Source organism: Podarcis filfolensis (assembly GCF_964270895.1).
Source record: "Podarcis filfolensis genome assembly, chromosome: 6".
Classification (NCBI taxonomy): domain Eukaryota; kingdom Metazoa; phylum Chordata; class Lepidosauria; order Squamata; family Lacertidae; genus Podarcis; species Podarcis filfolensis.
This window is the reverse complement of record NC_139609.1, coordinates 5,248,425-5,267,216: the sequence shown is the minus strand read 5'-3', so window position 1 is coordinate 5,267,216 and position 18,792 is coordinate 5,248,425. Positions and strand designations below refer to the sequence as shown.

The 18,792-nt window shown below is 45.0% G+C and overlaps 1 protein-coding gene across 4 annotated transcripts in view; it reads right to left on the bottom strand.

The window, feature by feature from the left end:
- The window catches only part of RASAL2 (RAS protein activator like 2), a 221,868-nt gene extending 216,090 nt beyond the window's left edge, over positions 1–5,778 (bottom strand). For all 4 annotated transcript variants that reach the window (XM_083621541.1, XM_083621526.1, XM_083621527.1 and 1 more), the window contains exon 1: positions 5,597–5,778. In XM_083621541.1, the coding sequence (XP_083477667.1) occupies positions 5,597–5,756 (160 nt within the window). In that variant the 5' untranslated portion in view covers positions 5,757–5,778. The remainder of the gene's footprint in view (positions 1–5,596) is intronic.
- Between the last annotated feature and the right edge of the window lie 13,014 nt (positions 5,779–18,792).

The window sequence follows — 18,792 nt, the reverse complement described above, 5'->3', positions numbered from 1 at the left end:
TAAGTAACTGCTTCTTCTAACCAAGCTATTTTTGAGCAAAGTACCTTTCAATTGCAACAATTGGAAAATCCACTCTCTGTATCTGTAAGGACACATGGGGAAAACTGAACCATGGGTGGCTGTTATATTAATAGCTCCCCTGACTGCAATGTTAGAAGAGTGATGCTTAGCATTTATTACACAAGACAGGCTTCCCCTCCAGAGTCATTCATGGCACAGAGTGGTGTTAGCCATTCCCAATATTTACTGGGAAATACAGATTGCAAAGGTCAGACTTAGAGCCCATTTCCCTTTGCTCAGTGGGCATACTTACTCACTAACTACAAAAAGCTCCACAGTTCTATAAATATCTACATACTAAAAACTACATTTAGTTGTACACCAGCATGGAATTGTTTTGATTTGATTACTAATGCACAGAAACATATCCAGGTCACTCTATGCAAGGCAAGAACAGGATTAAAATGATCTGAATATATATTTACTTCAACCTAATTTAAATAAAACAGGATACTGTGGAAAGGAAAGGAAGCATATACTTTATTTTCCCCTAAACAACTGAACTTGCCATTTCTGTAGTTCATTTTGATATTAACCAGAAATAATTACTTGTTGCCTTTGGGTTACAGAATCACTTCTTAGCCCAATCATGCTTGAAAAATCATTGTATTTTTTCATAGTTTTAAAAGTTGAAATGTTTTTGTATCTATGCAGCTTACATCAGCAACCTTTATCTTCTGGTTAGCTAATTGCAGTCCATCGCTGAACAAAAAACCTATGACTTCATCAACATTTTACATGTAGCTAACTGGAGTATTCATCACTCCCTATGTGGATTCTCAGTGCTGCACCTTTTGCAAAACAGACATATTTGTAAGTGCCTCCATTTTATTTACTGTATATGTACATATTAGCCTAGGCGTGTGTGCACATACAAACTCATCAAACAAACAGATTCTCATTTCTGTTTAACATACTGTATTAGGAAGCAGAAAGGACTCAGACTTTACAGTAAGCCCCCCCCGCCCCCCGCCAAGGCAAAGAAACAACAATTAAAGCTTCCTCAAGAAAAACTAGGACATTGCCTGACAACGCACATTCTTGCTCATAACAAAGGAACGTATAGCCAAAGCACAAAGGAAAATAGAGGAAACTGAGCCTATGTAAACCTACAGCATGCTACTAAGGCCCTAGGGAGAGAGAATCCCAGTGATAATTAACAGAAGGAACAGGAAACCCTCTACACTGGACGCTCGGGTTGCGAACGTGATCCGTGCGGGATGCACGTTCGCAACCTGCAGCATCTGCAACCCTCAGCGGCGTGTCTGCGCATGTTGCGATTCGGAGCATCTGTGCATGCGCAAAGCGAGATTTAGCGCTTCTGCGCATGCGCAACCGCCGAAACCCGGAAGTAACCTGTTCCAGTACTTCCAGGTTTCGGCGGTCCGCAACCCGAAAAAATGCAATCTGAAGTGTCTGTAACCCTAAGTATGACTGTATTCTGAGCACTGGTGAGGAGGTATGAGGAGAAGATACATTCTGCGTTCAGACCCACATGGTAATAGAAAAAATAATAAGGAAGAACTTGTGCCCTTTCTGGCAAATATGCAAACCTTAGTGTGAAGGGTTTCACTTGAGAACATTTGTTCTACACAAGAGAAGCTCCAGGCTGTTTCTTCTTATGGCATGCTCCCATAGGAACTGCACTGGACTTTTGGTGTAGGGGGCTGTCTTCAAAGGATACACACATCGCCAGAGGAAACACCAAACATAACAATGAACCAGAAATGGAGACAATGACCTTTTGGACAAGTAAACACCCTGCTGGTGCATGGACCCCTCAGGGCTCATCTCCATATTCTTCTTTCAGAGAAGTAGTCAGTGGCACCAACCAACCTCTTGCAAGACAATGAAGGCAAAGGTAGTAATTGCATGTCTTGAGTAGAAGACAGCTTTTGTCCCACATACTCTGCACTTTTAATAACAGTACCCCTACTTTGTAGGGGATGCAGGTGGCGCTGTGGTCTAAACCACCGAGTCTACGGCTTGCATTGCAGTGGATGACCTAGGTAACCCTCAGGGTCTCTTCTAATTCTACAGTTCTACGATTCTATGGGGACGTGGGTGGTGCTTTGGGTTAAACCACAGAACCTAGGACTTGCCAATCAGAAGGTCAGCGGTTCGAATCCCCGCAATGGGGTGAGCTCCCGTTGCTCGGTCCCTGCTCCTGCCAACCTAGCAGTTCGAAAGCACATCAAAGTGCAAGTAGATAAATAGGTATTGTTCCGGTGGGAAGGTAAAAGGTGTTTCCGCGCACTGCTCTGGTTTCTCCAGAAGTGGCTTAGTCATGCTGGTCACATGATCCAGAAAAAACTGTCTGCGGACAAACGTCGGCTTCCTTGGCCTGTAAAGCGAGATAAGCGCCGCAACCCCAGAGTTGTTTGTGACTGGACTTAACTGTCAGGGGTCCTTTACCTTTTTACCTCTACTTTGCCACTAACATGAGTTTGACCAAACTGCGGGAGGCAGTGGAAGACAGGAGTGCCTGGCGTGCTCTGGTCCATGGGGTCCATGGGATCACAAAGAGTCGGACATGACTAAACAACAACATCTCTACTTTCTCCACGTATGTAAATGGGAGCCAATTTTTTAAAAAAGAGGAAGGTGCTATGATGCCCAACACTGTGAAGCTGAAACCTCAACCCTGACACAAGTGACCTCAGCATCAGGTCTTCCCCTAAGTTAATGCCAATCACTTACTGCAGCACCTTAACTTTCCTCTACAGAAGTCAACAATGGCCATTCACTTTTATGTAATAAAGTAAACTTTGTCTGCTATAGTGATGGGCATTTTACAGATTTATTAGGAGGCAGTTTGTCTAGCAGCCTATATCATTCAAGCACACTGTCTAGCAACATTTATCATATTAGCACACAGTCTCTCATAGTAACAGAAGCCAGTCCAATAAAAATTATCAGCTTACCCATTTCATCTTCCTCATTGTCTACGGCCAACTTGGCAACAACTGTCCACAAAATTTGCCTAGAAGCCCAGCAACATTTAAGCGCTCAGCAAAAGATCTTTATTAGCAAACTATTTAACTGACAAGGAAATCAATAGTTCACTCAGAAGCAAAATACTACCCAGTAAATAAATACTTTAGAACAAAGTATGAAGGTACAGAATAACAACAAAAAAACCCACCCCAACCCCTGATTGCTGTCTTGTTTTAAGACTGAGTCACAATATATTTCTATAATAGAGCGAACAGTATGGCTAAAAAAAGCTGAGTCTGGGAATAGGCAAGGCGTACTGATACAGATTTATTTTGGGAGGTTACATACCAAGGAGGATTTGAAAAAGAAATAGGAAATAACACTGTGTCTTGTACATCAGCCAGATCACTAAAGAATTTAACATCCTTTTTCCAGGCTCTCATCAACCTTTTCTATAAATAAGGATGCCAGTTGAATGCAAGTCAGTAAGTACAAAACCACAAGATGAACAATGTCAGTATCTTCTAGCAACTCATTAATAGTCATCCAAAATCCAGCTGGAAAGGGAAGAAAATAAGGCTTTACTCACACTGCTTCTCTTCTTGACTTCTTGCAAGCACAAAGGACTTAAATACCGATTACAAAATGATAGCATTCCACATCTAGATCCTGGGGTGCTTTCAACTGAGCATCCTGTACTTGACTTATTCAAAACTAGTACAAAGGGCAGTTGGCTAATAATTATCAGCTTCTTAACATTTCAGAATACATTGAATAATCACAGAGGAGTGTTTCCTGTCATATAATCACAGAATTGTTGAGTTGGAAGGGGTCCTGAGAGCCATCTACTCCAACCTCCTGCAATGCAGAAATGTTTTGCCCAAGGTCTGTCTGCACATGTGTTCAAGTTACAGGCTTGGTTGCTTAAAGCCTATGAATTTAAAAACAAATAAGCCACTATTTAGGCTGCAGTCATGCAGTATGCACACTTACCCAGAAGTAAACACAACTGAACTTAATGATCTTATTTCCGAGTAGATGTCCAACTTTAAAACTGATATTAATTATGTGTTCAACCATAAACAATCCAATTGTGGTTGCAATTTCCCCAAGTTCAGAGTGACATGAACATGTGATATTTTTGCTTATTTATCAGTATTTCAACTTGCTGCTGGGTCTGTCGGAATAAATACCCAGAGATCGGACAAAGGGACTGTATGCAACAGCACATTCTGCAACCTAATCTGTTCTTCTGCAAACGTGATTTCTGAAATTAACTGGTCGGCTCTTTCTAAATGGGTGGGGCGGAAGCTAGAAAGAAGCAGTGCCAGGAGGTGGGTATCTCTCTCACACACACCCCTAAGAAGTTACTTTGTTTTATCTTTTTATTTCCATAAAAAGCAGCTTCCACTAAGGAATTCTCTTAACCCTTTGGTTGGTGATCAGTCCATGTTCTGAGGCAGTAATATGCAGCCAAGCCAGTACCTGCCCAGAGGAAAATTTTCATGGATGCAAAGAAATGAGTACATCTGTAATAATCAAAATGCTTATCAAAGACATTATTGGATATTGTCACAAGGAAGGTAGAGAAGCAGGCTTCATACAACAGGGTTAGCAGTACAGAAGTTCCAAACAATATTTTGCCATAAGCAGCCATGGGAAGATACTTCATATGAAGGTCACTACTCAGTCCAGAAGTATGATACAAAATAAAAGAAGCATCACTATTATTAGCCAGTCAACATTTGTCTTAAGCAGCCTTGGGGCAACCTTGGGGCAGATACAAAAAGGAGCTGTCTCAAAATGGAAAAGAAAAACATTAGAAAGACTGTGCTGGGAAAGAGCGCAGGGACCATGAGGCAAGCGTTTCCAAACCAGTGGGTTGAAACCTGACGGTTAAGTTGCCAATATCAGGATCAGCGGCGCCCTCCATAGCGTTAAGAAAGGTCCAGGAAGAAGACTCACCTATGGCCCTAAAGCAAAGGCACATCATCTTAATAAAAGGTTTAAAGGCATCCCACGCTGCTGAAGGTGAACGCACAACAGCTGTTTTGTGCTTATTAGAGGGAGAAGATACGATTGGGGTGGGGGGGGGTATCAATGCAAAAAGAAAGGTCCAGGGCGTGTGAGGGATTTGGTTAGCGGTACCCTGGAGTCGCACCTTGAAACACACCTGAGATAACAGACGGGGGGGGCGGGGTGCGTCTCCAGGTAGATCGGCGCTGGAGTGCCAACTCTTCCATCTTTGAAACGAAGCAGGGGGCGGCGGCTGTATACTTACCTGACGGCGCTCCACAATACGGGGCTATGAATGGGGTGCGAGATGTGGACAGCGGGGGGGGGGGGTGGAGAGAGAAAATATAGTCTCTCCCCCACCTCCTCCCCAGATCCAGATCCGTGAGTCGGGGGGTGGCAGAGGGGGGGGGGTAGGTCGCATCCAGGCGGAGAGGAAGGGGGAAACCCACCTTTCAGGCGGGAGAACCGGGAGGAGGTGATGTTGCTGAGGGAGGTATTGGGGGGGGGTGAAAACGCGTCCAGGGGGAGCCGAAGGGGGCGTGTGAGGGGCTCCGGGGGGGCGGGTCTCCCCCCCGCTCCTTACCGTAGACGCGGAGCCAGCCCTGCAGCTGGCACACCGACTCCCTCAGGATCCTCTCCAGCGTGCTGGCCGCCCCGGCCAGGTCGGCGGGGCCCGGCAGGGAATTCCTGAGGCGCTCCAGGCAGCCCTCCGCCGCTTCCGCCGAGGGCGCGCCGGGCTCCATCCTCCCGCCGCCGCCGCCGCCGGCTGCTCCCCTCCGCTCCTCGGTCACTGGACGCCGCCACCCCGCGCCGGCTCCATCCCTCGCCCGGCGCCGCCTCCCCGCTGCCCCCGACGCCGCAGCCCGGGCTCCTTCGCCGCTTCTCCCTCAGAGCCGGCGGCATCGGCGGGCGGCATTCCCAGGGAGGGAGGCGCGAGCAATGGATCGCCGAGCCAGCCGGCCGGGCGTCCCCGCCTGAGGCGACGGCGTGGACGGGCGCGAAGGCGGGCGGGGGGGGGGGAGGCTCGGCCAGGCGCACTCAATCGCCCATCGACGCGCACCTACAGGCTCGGACGCGCCCTCCCTCCCGCGCGCGCGTACCCCCCCCCCAGCCTTCTCGCGGTAGAGGCTGCTGCTGATTGGTTGTATGCAAATGAAGGAGGGCGCCCCGAGGGGGTGGATTGGCTGTATGCAAATGAGGGAGGGCGCCCGGGGACTCGTAGTTGGTTCGCCGCAGTTGGCGGCGGCGGCGGCTGCTGTTGCTTAGCTGGGGTATTTATTTATTTATTTATACGCCGCTTGGTTGTTAGAAAGACGGTTTACAGAAAGACGAGGCAGTAAAAGCAGAGGAAACTTCACAGCCTTCCATTAAAAAAACACACACACACGCACACACACACACACGTTCAAATGCTGCTGCGGGATTTTTAAAGATGAACAAGGAAGATATTTGGCAATTGAAATTCAAGTTCAAGGAGAAAAATTATTGCTAATAGGAATTTACGCTCCAAATGAAGGGAAGTCAGAATTTTTTAAGAAATTGCATGAGACATTAATGGTCTCAAATGCTGCTGCGGGAGAGCGCGGGGAGATGCAGGCAACGCTTCTCTGCGTTTCCTTTCAGAGAGGAGGCGCAGAGGAGGCGGGTGTCTTTGTGAAGAAGCAAAGATCACCAGTGTTGAAGCCATGATTCTTCAACATCCACTTCGTTGGACTGGTCATGTTGTGCGGATGCCTAATGATCGTCTCCCAAAGCAACTACAGTGGTACCTCTGGTTACATACACTTCAGGTTACAGACTCCACTAACCCAGAAATATTACCTCGGATTAAGAACTTTGTTTCGGGATGAGAACAGAAATCGTGCAGCGGCAGCAGGTGGCCCCATTAGCTAAAGTGGTGCTTCAGGTTAAGAACAGTTTCAGGTTAAGAACGGACCTCCGGAATGAATTAAATACTTAACCTGAGGTGCCACTATACTCTATTCCGAACTTAAAAATGGGAAGCGTAATGCTGGGGGTCAACAAAAGAGGTTTAAAGACTGTCTCAAGGCAAATCTAAAAAAAGCAGTATAGACACTGACAATTGGGAAACACTGGCCTGCGAGGGCTCCAGTTGGAGAACAGCCTTTACCAAAGGTGTCATGGGCTTTGAAGACACTCGAACTCAGGACGCAAGGGAGAAATGTGCTAAGAGGAAGGTACGCTTGGCAAATCCACACCATGATCATCTCTCGCCCAGAAACCAATGTCCCCACTGTGGAAGGACGTGTGGATCCGGATTTGGCCTCCACAGTCCCTTACAGACTCACTGTTAAAACCGTGTTCGCGGAAGACATTCTTACTCGGCTACGAGGGATTGCCAAAGAAGAAGAAGAATGTGCTTGATCTGCGCATCTATAAAATCTTAGCCAGCCATGGAGGGGCTCACGGCATCAACACCCCAAAAGGCTCTTCTTTATCCCACAGCCTTTGATTTGGATTGAAATTGAGCACTGTGCTCAAACACTCTCTCCGGCTTGCTGCTTTTCCTCTAGTTCACATCACAGCCCCTCAACTCTGCTTCAGCCGCTAGCTGTGTCCTCCTAAGGATTTCTTAAATTGAGGGAGGGGCCACACCCATTTGTCATCTTGCACAGAGCCCCCATTCCTTTGTTCTCTTCATAGCCCAGCACCCAGGGGATCAACACAGGAAGCTTATATTTTAACACTTGCTGGGGTCCAGGGGTTAGAGAAGTCTCAACTCCCACACCCCAAACTCATAGCAAAACCAAAACAGATTATAATTACCTCAGATTTCTGAGCATCTGGATAGGCTTGCCTGTACAAGAAAGTTTTTTAGAAGGCACTGAAGGGAGCACAGTGCTTTTCACTACCTGGGTCTTGAAGCAGATTACAATTATTAAAAAGTTTTGATTTAAAACATCAATCTCAAAAATTTAGAACCTCAGAAATTTAAAATTAAATAAATTACACAATACCCCCGAGAGAATTTAAAACAAAGAAACATTAATAAAGCAAAGACCTGAAAAAACATGGTCCTAAAAACTCAGCAGTCTCTTTCAGTTGATACATGTTCAGGGTTCAGCAAGGACAAAAATGGAATACCTGGGGGGGGTTCTTTTATAATTATTTACAGCTCATTTTATTTCTTAGGGTGGATAACAAACTTTTTTATATGTCCTGTACCTATTGTTACTTACAAATCTGTATTTTACTAATCAATCAAAGTGGTCCAGATTGCATTGCCTCAGAAGCAGACACAAAGCTTCAGTTGTGCAATTAATGTCTCTCTTGTGGCAAGTAACATGCATAGTTATTGACCCTTTGTCGCAGTAGCAACTTGAAATTTGTTTAGCATCAAGCCAAGGGTTATCTAATTAAGGATACACAACTCTTCCCACACTTCATCTTAAGTGTGTTGGAAAAGCTTGCTCTTGCATTTGTGACATTTGGGTTGTTTCTACTGTGGCTTTGGGGATTTCTGGCTTGCTGAAATCAATGCCCTCTTTGACATACAGAGCAACACCCTTTCTGTTATATCCTTCCCCGCCCTTCCTATAGAGTTTTATAACCAGAGATAACTGTGTCCCACTGTTTCTCTTCATTCCATCAAGTTTCCATTATGCTCACTGTATCAATGCCATAATATAAGACCAAGCACTCCAGTTTACCTTTCTTGGCTTGGAGTCTTCTACCTTCCTAAAAAGTGGGATTTTGGACTGGGAGATGTTTGTTTATGTGGCCGTCTCAATTAGCTCACTTCATAATTTTGCAGAGTTCCTTTCTGTGATCACACCCATAACCCACCCACACAGATGGTGGAACCTCAGTGGCTGGACTATGGAATATAGACCCTCCAACATTTCCCAAATGAAAATAGGAACATCTTAAGGAAAAGCGGGACATTCCAGGATCAAATCCAGGACTGTCCCTGGAAAATAGGGACACTTGGAGGGTCTGTGGTAAGGGGTATTTATTTAATGTGGTTAGTAGTTTTAATCCTTGTGTGATTTCCCCCCTCTGCGATCTATGAAAGCTAAGACTTGAAGCAGCATTAGAATACAGTGGTACCTCGGGTTACATACGCTTCAGGTTACATAACATTCAGGTTACAGACTCCGCTAACCCAGAAATAGTTCCTCAGGTTAAGAACTTTGCTTCAGGATGAGAACAGAAATCGTGCTCTGGCGGCGAGGCAGCAGCAAGAGGCCCCATTAGCTAAAGTGGTGCTTCAGATTAAGAACATTTTCAGGTTAAGAACGGACCTCCGGAACGAATTAAGTACTTAACCCAAGGTACCACTGTATAGTCTTGGTAGTGGCCACCCCAATCTCTGCCTAGCATTGCACAAGATTCCAAGGAGCCTTGGCACTCAACCAGGGAAAACGAGACACAGTGGAGTCTGCAGTGCCTTTGAAATATGATTTATTTACACATATTTACACTTGAAGCTTTCAATGGAGAGAGAGCTCACAGCATTCATATCTCAGGAGGAGCTTGTTCTTCACAGCAGCCCAGGATTGGATTCTGATAACTCTCTGTGCCTCTTACCCAGCCTGCCTTAAGCCAGCTCACCAAGATGGTTCTGGCCTTCACAGCAGCGCATGGAGTTCTCCCGCTTCATCCCCCAACTCTAAAGTTCAAAAGGACACATTTTTCCTGTGTGACATCATGCCCTCCCCACCACTGTCACACTGATGGGTTAATTACTTGCTGTATGTTTTTATGTTTGCTTTATTTTTTTAAAAAAAATTCTTAAAAGGACTTCTATGACAGGTGGGGTTCTAGTCTGGAAAAGCGGTTTAGCCTGTATTTTTCACTGGCCTGACATTTTCACTTCAGTAATCCATATATGATCTACATTCTACCATTTATTAATTTCGAACATTCACTAACTCTAGAAGTTATGGGTGCCCTTGCACCCTGAGTCTATTACCCCAGATCTAGAGTTTGGTACGTGTTTGACTGTCTTGCCTATAGTGGCACTAGGGGTGGAATAGTATCAGTACCTAAATAGGTTGACGTATGCTGAACATCAAATGTTAAATATCATTGGCTGCCAAATTCCCTCCCATTTGTGATCTCACCACACTTAAGGGAGACAGCGCATTTTTGTGTGTTCTACATCTTCCTTGACTCCTTTCATAATGGAAGCAAGGGTCAAGCGGTGCTTTGAACTTTCAACTCAGAATGGAGTCCTGAATGTGCGCATATTAATCTTCATTCCAAAACCAACAAGGCAAGTATAACTTTGCAATATATTTTGCTTCCCTTACTCCTTTGAAAACAAGTAGGAATTGACCTGGTATTTGAACTTGGAATGTGTCCTGCATTGTGTGTCTCAAATTTTACGTTGATATTTTGATCTTTGAAGCACAAGATGGAATACTGAACAGGTGAGCTCAACTCAGCCAGAAAAGTTGACATGGTGTTACAACAACATTATCGCAGCTTTGCAGGCAGATAGGCTGGCACACATAGCTAGAGCTGGAGTGGCTCTCTTCTTGGTCAGCTGCTTCTCTCAGGAGCAGCTGTGTGGAACAGCTTAGAGGTGGCTTCAGGGGGACATCCTGGACTTGCTGCAGGCAATAGTTGAAGGAAGGACATTGCCAATGTTGAGCTGCTCTCAAAAGAGCATGAGCTCAGTTTTGAAAAGCCTCTTATTTCTGCCACTGAGCCCTGGGCCCTTGCCAGGACACCAATTATGTAAGATTAGATTTGAAAACTGCCCTGCCTTGCCAAATCAGCACAGTTGGACACTGTGGAGCTGATAAACCAAATTTGTTTAAAAACTCTAAATTATGATACATATCAGGGAACATCTTTCTCCTTTACATCTGCAGGTGAGGCAGTGGAAGTGCTGGACCAGCATCTTGCCTCGGTAATGGGCTGGATGAGAGCCAACAAACTGAAACACTGTCCAGATAAGTCTGAGGCACAGTTAGTGGGCAGATCCTCAGACCAGATGGCTGCTCTTGATGGGGCTACACTCCCTCTGAAGGAGCAGGTACGTAGCTTGGGGGTACTCCTGGATCCATTGCTGCCACATGAGGCTCAGGTGGCCTCAGTGGCTCGGAGTTCCTTCCATCAGCTTCAGCTGGTGGCCCAGCTACACCCAGCTACAGGGATAGCCTAACTACTCTTGTCTATGCTCTGGTAACCTCTGGCTTAGATGACCGCAACACACTATATACATGGAACAACCTCTTAAGGGGTTTCCTCTTCTTTTCAAGGAGTGGGGAATTGCTTTTATCAGCCTCATAATACATGGTAACTTCCTACCACAGCAGTGGGGAAACTGAGGCCCTCCAAATCTTGGACTGCAGCTTTTGTCAGCCATGGCTGCCATGCAATGGTGGAAGATGTCCAGTGGACCTGGCAGGGCTACCAGTCATGGGGTGTGGCCAGAGAAGTTACAGATGCATGGGTAGTCCCCGTTTTTTCTCTCCATCCTCATCACTTGCCAATACTGCCATTGTTCAAGTACTAAACACCTAACTTACCAATAGGTAAGGTTTACTTTCCTGCATCCATTGTGTCCTCAATAAATCAGCCAGCAGAGCTCTTCAGGGTGCTTCGTAAGCTGTTGATGCCTATATTGGTGGATATCCGGGACACCTCAAATACCCTCTGTGAGTTGCTTGCTAGCCATTTTGAGGACAATCTCTGTAGTGAGCTAGATGCGATCCCAGGTGAGGTTTCCAGTGCTCCATCAAGCCCTGTGTTGTGTGATCGGTTTCAGTTTTTGCAGCCTAATGATGTTGGCATGGTGCTTCTGGGCATGCATCCAGTGACATGCCCTTTGAACCTTCGCCCTTCACAGCTAATTAAAGCGAGCAAGGGAGGGTATTGGAAATATGCTCTCCTAGGAAAAGGACTTGTGTAAGACAAGACATTGCCAGACATGAAATGGCTCTTCAACCAGAAATGCAAGGCAGGGAAAGGAGAGGCTGTCTGTCTCCAGCCCACCATCCACCTTGCCTGGGGGTCGCCTCCTCCCCCCTTGCTTCAGTTCCACACTTTGCTTTCTGTACCTGCGGACGGATTGTGTTTCTATTCCACTCCTTCCATCCAAGCCGGATTTTGTTTGCATTAAGAATAAAGATAAAAGCTACACTGGGGAAGCATGGGAGTGCCACAGAACGATGATTGTATTGTGTGGAGCCCCTGTTAATTATGAATTAATTATAAATTACCAGGCACAGCATTTCACTGTGAAACTAAATACTTCATCTGGAAGTGGCCCCACATAGGGATGTTGCCGTTAACCTGCATTTATTCAAATTGGTCGTGTCTTCCAGCAAGATAACCATAGCCTTGTTGTTTTGCCTGCTGTCATACCCGCTCTCACTTTGTGGGCTGAAATTGTTGTGTTGGATAATAAAGAGCTATCATGGCTTACTGTCCTGTTTTCCACCTCTGTATTTAATAATTGTGGTAATTATTATTTTAGATAACCCATCATTATAGAATGCTTTATGCTGTAGTGACACAGGAATGGCTCGACTACCCATAGTTTGTTGCAACCCATTAGATATATAAAATGCCTCTGATTTATTTATATTTTGTTGTTGTTGACATTTTTTCCTCCTTTGTTTCGGGAAGCAGATGGAACTGGACCCCTCCAGTCAAATCTGGTGCTTTATAACCCAATATAAACCTCGATGTAAAAGAATACAGTACTAAACTTTACTAGATTAGCATAACCCTAGTGAGTAGTATCTCCATTTGTTTTAAATTGTTAGGTTGCTTTTTCCTCTCCATTTTTTATTTTTGGTTTGAACAAAAAACTTCTTTTGTTGTTTCTTCGAACACCTGTGCTTCATACATCTGTTAATATACAGATTAGTTAATCATATAAGCGTTGTAATTTGCAACTTTTAAAGAATCAAATTAAATTTGCACAAAAAATGGTAGGTGCCCAGTCCCTTCATGGGTGCTGGAGCACCCAGGGCATATGCTAACCTCAGACTAAGCCCCCTTGAACTCAGTGTGACTTTCTTCTGAACAGACATGGTTAGGCTTGTGCTGTTGTGTGCATTACTTTCGGTGAGTCTACTCTGAGTAAAACTTACTTGAATACCAAACCTGCACCTATTAAAGCTCTATTAAAGGACTCCATTCTGTGCTCAGTTATATCCCATTAAACATCTTGAAATTAGTAAGCGTGGTAATTGTTGGCAGATTCAAAAATCAAGTGCTTATTTTGTTCATATGTTCTGGGGAAGAACCAAACTCAGGACTCATCTCTCTATGGCTGAAATCCTATACTTAGGTGGGATGCAGGTATCTGAACCAGTTGGACCTACTTCTGAGTAAACATTCATTGGACTACATGTCTGCTCCCTTAAAACGACGATTCCACATACAGTTTAATTCTGGGTCATAGACTAGACCTGGATTTGGTTCCTCCCATGCTTTGCCAGAATGCTACCAGTCCAGACTGACAAAGGCAGTATTTTCAGAGGAAGATTGTAAAGCATATCATTGTGCTATAAATCAAGGTATGATGCTTTATTTTCACGAAACTGCTCTATATACTGCTGCTACAATTGCGACAGTAATAATTATTTTGATTTTGAGAAAGATATAAACAAAGGCAAGTATTTTGAAAGGGCTGACCTTGCGGCTGTGAGGGACACAATAGCATGTTTATCTAGTAAAAGGATGGTTTAGAAATTGGAGAGCCTATGGCTTCATTATTCTGTGCTCAACTGTCCTTCTGCCCTGGAGGTCCACCACGCTGCTTCTGCATGAAGTGGGGAGGTTCAGGCAACTCCCATTTATAGCCAAGCAAGCAACATGCCTGAGATTCTTTGAACGTAAGAAGCAAAAACTGTCCTGTTCACATATCCAACATTTTAATCAACCAAATCCACAAGCAGCTATTGCGCTTTGAATGTGGACCGTCCACTGTGAGGACTATGTTGTGTTTCTTCTTATTACTTATAAGTGTTTGACTATAGTGTGGTGCTCTGCAGAGTAATATCAGGGTGAGGGGGCGGGGAGTATTTTCTACAAAGCAATTTCAGTTTCAACAGTTGGATATGTCAGACTTGGTTCATTTCAAGTAGCAAGTAGGAAACTAAGGTGGTTTGGGAAAGGCAAAGGCAGGTTCAAAGTGAAGCAGAAGTAAGAAAAACGCATTATTATTTTTAAAATGCAACAAACAATCAAATCCCTGCATGTCTGCTTCCATATGCTTCTGTTTCTTGAACACCAGCCAGCCAGGCAACATGACAAACCTCCTCTGAATCTGAGGAAACTTCCCAAAGAAGTTTGTGACGTGACACATTCAAGGTCAGAAACCCCACTGGGCAGGCTCAACCCTTAGGCACACTAAATTTGCTCTTTGGAGCCAGGCTGCAAAAACATGTAAGTCAGTTTTGGTAAGGAACTGTTGGAGGTCTGTTGCTATATATTGTGAAGGTGATATTTGACAAGCAATGTGTTTAACCGAATTAAAGCAGTTCCTACGTTTCCTAAGCTGCTTGTTCTTTCTAGCTACCGTACTTTCCATCCCGTTATCTGTGGCAGAAGTTATTTTTGCAGTGAATGTAGTGTAAAGGAATGGATCTCGCAGGAACTAGGTTCTAGAGCAGGGCTGGCCAATAGGCCTTCCACTTGCTTTAGGACTCTTAACTCCCATCAGCCCCAGCCAATGGGAGCCCCAGGAGTCGGGAAGAGTGGGAGTTGCAGTCCAGCAAAATCCAGGCGGCACCATGTTGGTTACCACTGGTTTAAAGTAATGGATCTTGAAGTCTCTTCCAGGAGATGCCATTTTAAGGAAGTCAGCAGAAATATGAGGGCATTAGGGACTGTACTCCGGCTTGCTTTGCTCATCAATGCCACATACTTCCACCACCACCAATTCCCCATCACCAACCCCCTCCCTTTACAGCTTTACACTTATTTATTTCATAAAGTTTATGCACTGCTTGGTTGTAAAAAAGCCCGAAAACCCTCAAAACTCTTTGCAGAATGATAAAACAATAAAATTGAGGAAAAACAACCATGTTTTAAAACGTACAAAAACATACTAAAACAGATTAAAATTACCTAAACTTTCTAAGTATCTGGCTAGGCTTGCCTAAACAAGAACATTTTTAGCAGACGTCAGAAAGGGTACAGTGAAGGTGTCTGCTTGATCTCAAGAGTGCAGAAGCTGCCATGCTAAACAATCTAGTTCTTACCAATGCAGAATGGGCATTATGTGGCATCTGCAGGAGCACCAATACAAATGACAATCATGTAAAAAACCCCCCAAAAACAGTAAAATGAAAAATTAAAACCAGCGGATACAGTAATAGCTGCTAGAAAGCATACTGAAATTTCTGCGCACCAGGCAAACCTCCCAGGGCACCACGACTGAGCTGCCTCTAGCCACCAACTGGCTACATCCCAAAAGCTGGATACTGATTGATGCCTCAGATGGTGAACGTAACACCTGGACAGGTCTAAGTGAAACAGTCGACAGAATGTGAAGGGTCAGTGGCCTCTCCCCACCCCGTATGACAGTAATATGCAGAAATACGTATTTTTACCACTTTTCATTCTTATGCAACCAGTGTGACCTATGATTAGGATCCCATCAGGATCCCTTTGACTGAAGACTGTAGGCACAAATAGACCTTGAATGCTATTTGATAGTAGTGGCTCACAGCATCCATACTTTTTTGCAGCAGGGCATATATCTTTACACCTTCAGCCTTTGGGGTTTGCTCTTCAGTGGCTCCTTCTTGCCTGCAAGAGACCCACAAAGCACTGCAGCTGCCAAATTACCACCATGCTTGTGTTTAAGCAACCAGTCATTAGGCTGCTGTTGTGCTTGCTTACTATTTCAGAAACATCTCAAGAGTGTTCCCCAGAGAAAGATCAGTGACGAGCAGAGCTGTTTCTGGAACCTTTTGACTCACGAGTTTCTTGGGAAGTCAGTCACAGATATTAGTCATTCCATGAGGCATCTGCAGACAAGAGTGTGACTTGAAGACCAGGATACCAAGGTTTGCCATCTCCAAGGGGAGATGAATAGCTTCTTTGATGGCGGATGGAGGCTGATGTGCAGCCCCGCTGGTGGCAGAGAGGGTTAAATATTTAAAAGCCAAGTCACTGCCATCGCTGCTGCTCTGCCCCTTCATCTCTTGCCAACTGTCTGCAGGATATATTCTCTGACATTCAATTTCTACCTCTCAAAAGAGGCTGCCGTGTGGCTTTGAAACTCATCACTGTTTGCTCTTTCCAGCTTCCTCTCCAAATGCTGGGGGGGAGGAAGAGGAGCCGCATGTGTATTTCTTGACAAAGTGGCCTCTGAAAGTTTATGGCACAATATAGCGGTTAGTTTTCAAGCACTGCCCACTGGGCTCTGCTGCTTTTACTGCAACAGACGAACATGGTTACTCTGATTAAATGTACACTTCATGACATAATGTTTCTTCCACTGGCCAAATTATGGTTAGAAGTGACACCCAACATTTTGTCTGTTCTGGGACATAGATCACCGAGTGTGCCATTAACTATAGTGTGGGTTGTGACAGCAGCAGGAGTGGAAATAGGGTCCACTCAGAAGCAGAATCAATTGCAGGCCAAAGTCTAAACCTGCCCTTCCTTCTCTCTAGGTAGCACCTGAATGTTGGTTGGCCCCAGTGAACTAATACTTCTCCTTCTGAAGTGGTCCTATAAAGTCTGTCCATTTTTGCCCAAAAATGAAAAGAAGAAGAAGCCCCAGCAAAAGAAGAACGGATACAAAAACCTATGGAATATGCAGAAATGGCGAAACTTACAGAAAAATAAGAAATCAAGATAACAAACTTTTTATAAAAGAATGGAAATGGTTCCTTGAATATTTTCAAACAAATTGTAAACAGATAAGAACATTGGCAGGACTATTGTAATAGCCTGCGGTTTTATAAAAGTATATATGTAAAGTAGATGAATAAATGAGTAAATTAAATTAATTTGGAATATGTAGAAAATATAAAAAATGAATTTAAGGAACTGCAGAAAGGGGGGGGGGAGGAAGCAGAGTTTTGAAATGTTAAATTGATTGCAAAGTGATTGAAATGTATAAAACTGAAAATCATACTGAAAATCCAAGTCTGTCCAAAGCGAGGCTAGAAGCAGCACAGCAGGCAGCAAGCAATAGAGCGAGCAAGCGAATTGGGACGTTGGGAGATTGGGAGAGCAGTGTGCAAGGAGGACGAGAGAAGCAGATCATTCAGAAATAGCCAAAGCAAAGCTAAGCAGCCCAGCAAACAAGGCAAAGGTTTGACTGCTGCTCATGCTTGGCCTGAAAGCATTTATATCCTGGGTTGGTCAAGAAGAATCAGTGGGTTTTCAAGGCTGTGGTAGATCCATGCTGGGACTTGGGGAGATGCTGCTGCCCCCCAAAGGCCTCAAGCATATAGACCAGTCACCAGAAGGGCTCCCATTTTGAGTCCTGGCTGAGTCTGAGCCAGGACACACAAGAAACATGGTTTGGAAATGCCGTGTCTGGCTAGGTCGGCTGCACTTAACAACATGTTATTTTATTATTTATTGAATTTATATACCACCCTATACCCAGAGGTCTCTGGGTGGTTCACAGAAAACAAGGATGCTTTATCTCAAGCTGATAGAAGAATTGGCTCCATTGAGGAAGAATCAGCATGGCTTCTGCAAAGGCAAGTCTTGCCTTGCCAGTCCTAACAGCATTGGACGGTACCACACTGGGCATCCTTGCTTGAGTGTGTCAGCAACTATAGTCTTATTTCTTCAGGAGAGTAAAGGTAAAGGACCCCTGACCATTAAGTCCAGTTGCGGATGACTCTGGGGTTGCGGCGCTCATCTTGCTTTATTGGCCGAGGGAGCCAGCGTACAGCTTCCGGGTCATGTGGCCAGCAGAACTAAGCCACTTCTGGCGAACCAGAGCAGCGCACAGAAACACTGTTTACCTTCCTGCCGGAGCGGTACCTATTTATCTACTTGCACTTTGATGTGCTTTCGAACTGCTAGGTTGGCAGGAGCAGGGACCGAGCAACGGGAGCTCACCCCGTCGCAGGGATTCGAACTGCCGACCTTCTGATCAGCAAGCCCAAGTGGCACAGTGGTTTAACCCACAGCGCCGCCCGCGTCCCCCTTCAGGAGAGTAGCGTGCCTTTATTAATACATGCCTACTGCTGTATTTGTAGCTTTCAGAAATTCTTCACTCTTCAGAACAGCTCCTGAAGGACAGCAACCCATTGGGTTGGAACCCTTGACTTTAGCTAATTCAGTCCCAGTCATCTTATATCCAGCTTAACCGAGTTGAGAATCAGGGTGTTTATTTTCTCCATGCTGACAGAACTTGTGACTCTGGAGCTGGGATTCTCTATGCTAAAGGGGCCGGGATTTGGCACTGGCCGGCCATAAACAACAGCTTAACTTGTGAGAACTTGCCGCAGCACTTGGTGCTCACTTTTCCTGTGCTAATGTTTTAATTCCTCCCTGTCATTACTTATACTTTATGCAGGGAAAGGTGGGCAGGGCCCTTCATACAGTCTGGGCTTATCGTAGTCAATTCTGGTGGCAGAGATGGGTGGGCATGCAGGGTGCCTGGGGGGGCACCACCTTGGGGCAGCAGCCTCACTCCGCCTGATGGCTTTCCAAGACCACCTCAGTGAGGGGACACTACCGCTGAAGAAAGGCACCCCTCTATCAAATTTCATACAGTTTCAAGGAACAAAATAATCTCAGCAGGAGTATGGTGAGGAGGTCCTTTGTCTTGGGTCTTTTGTATGAGGCTCTAGATTTCCTTTTAAAATT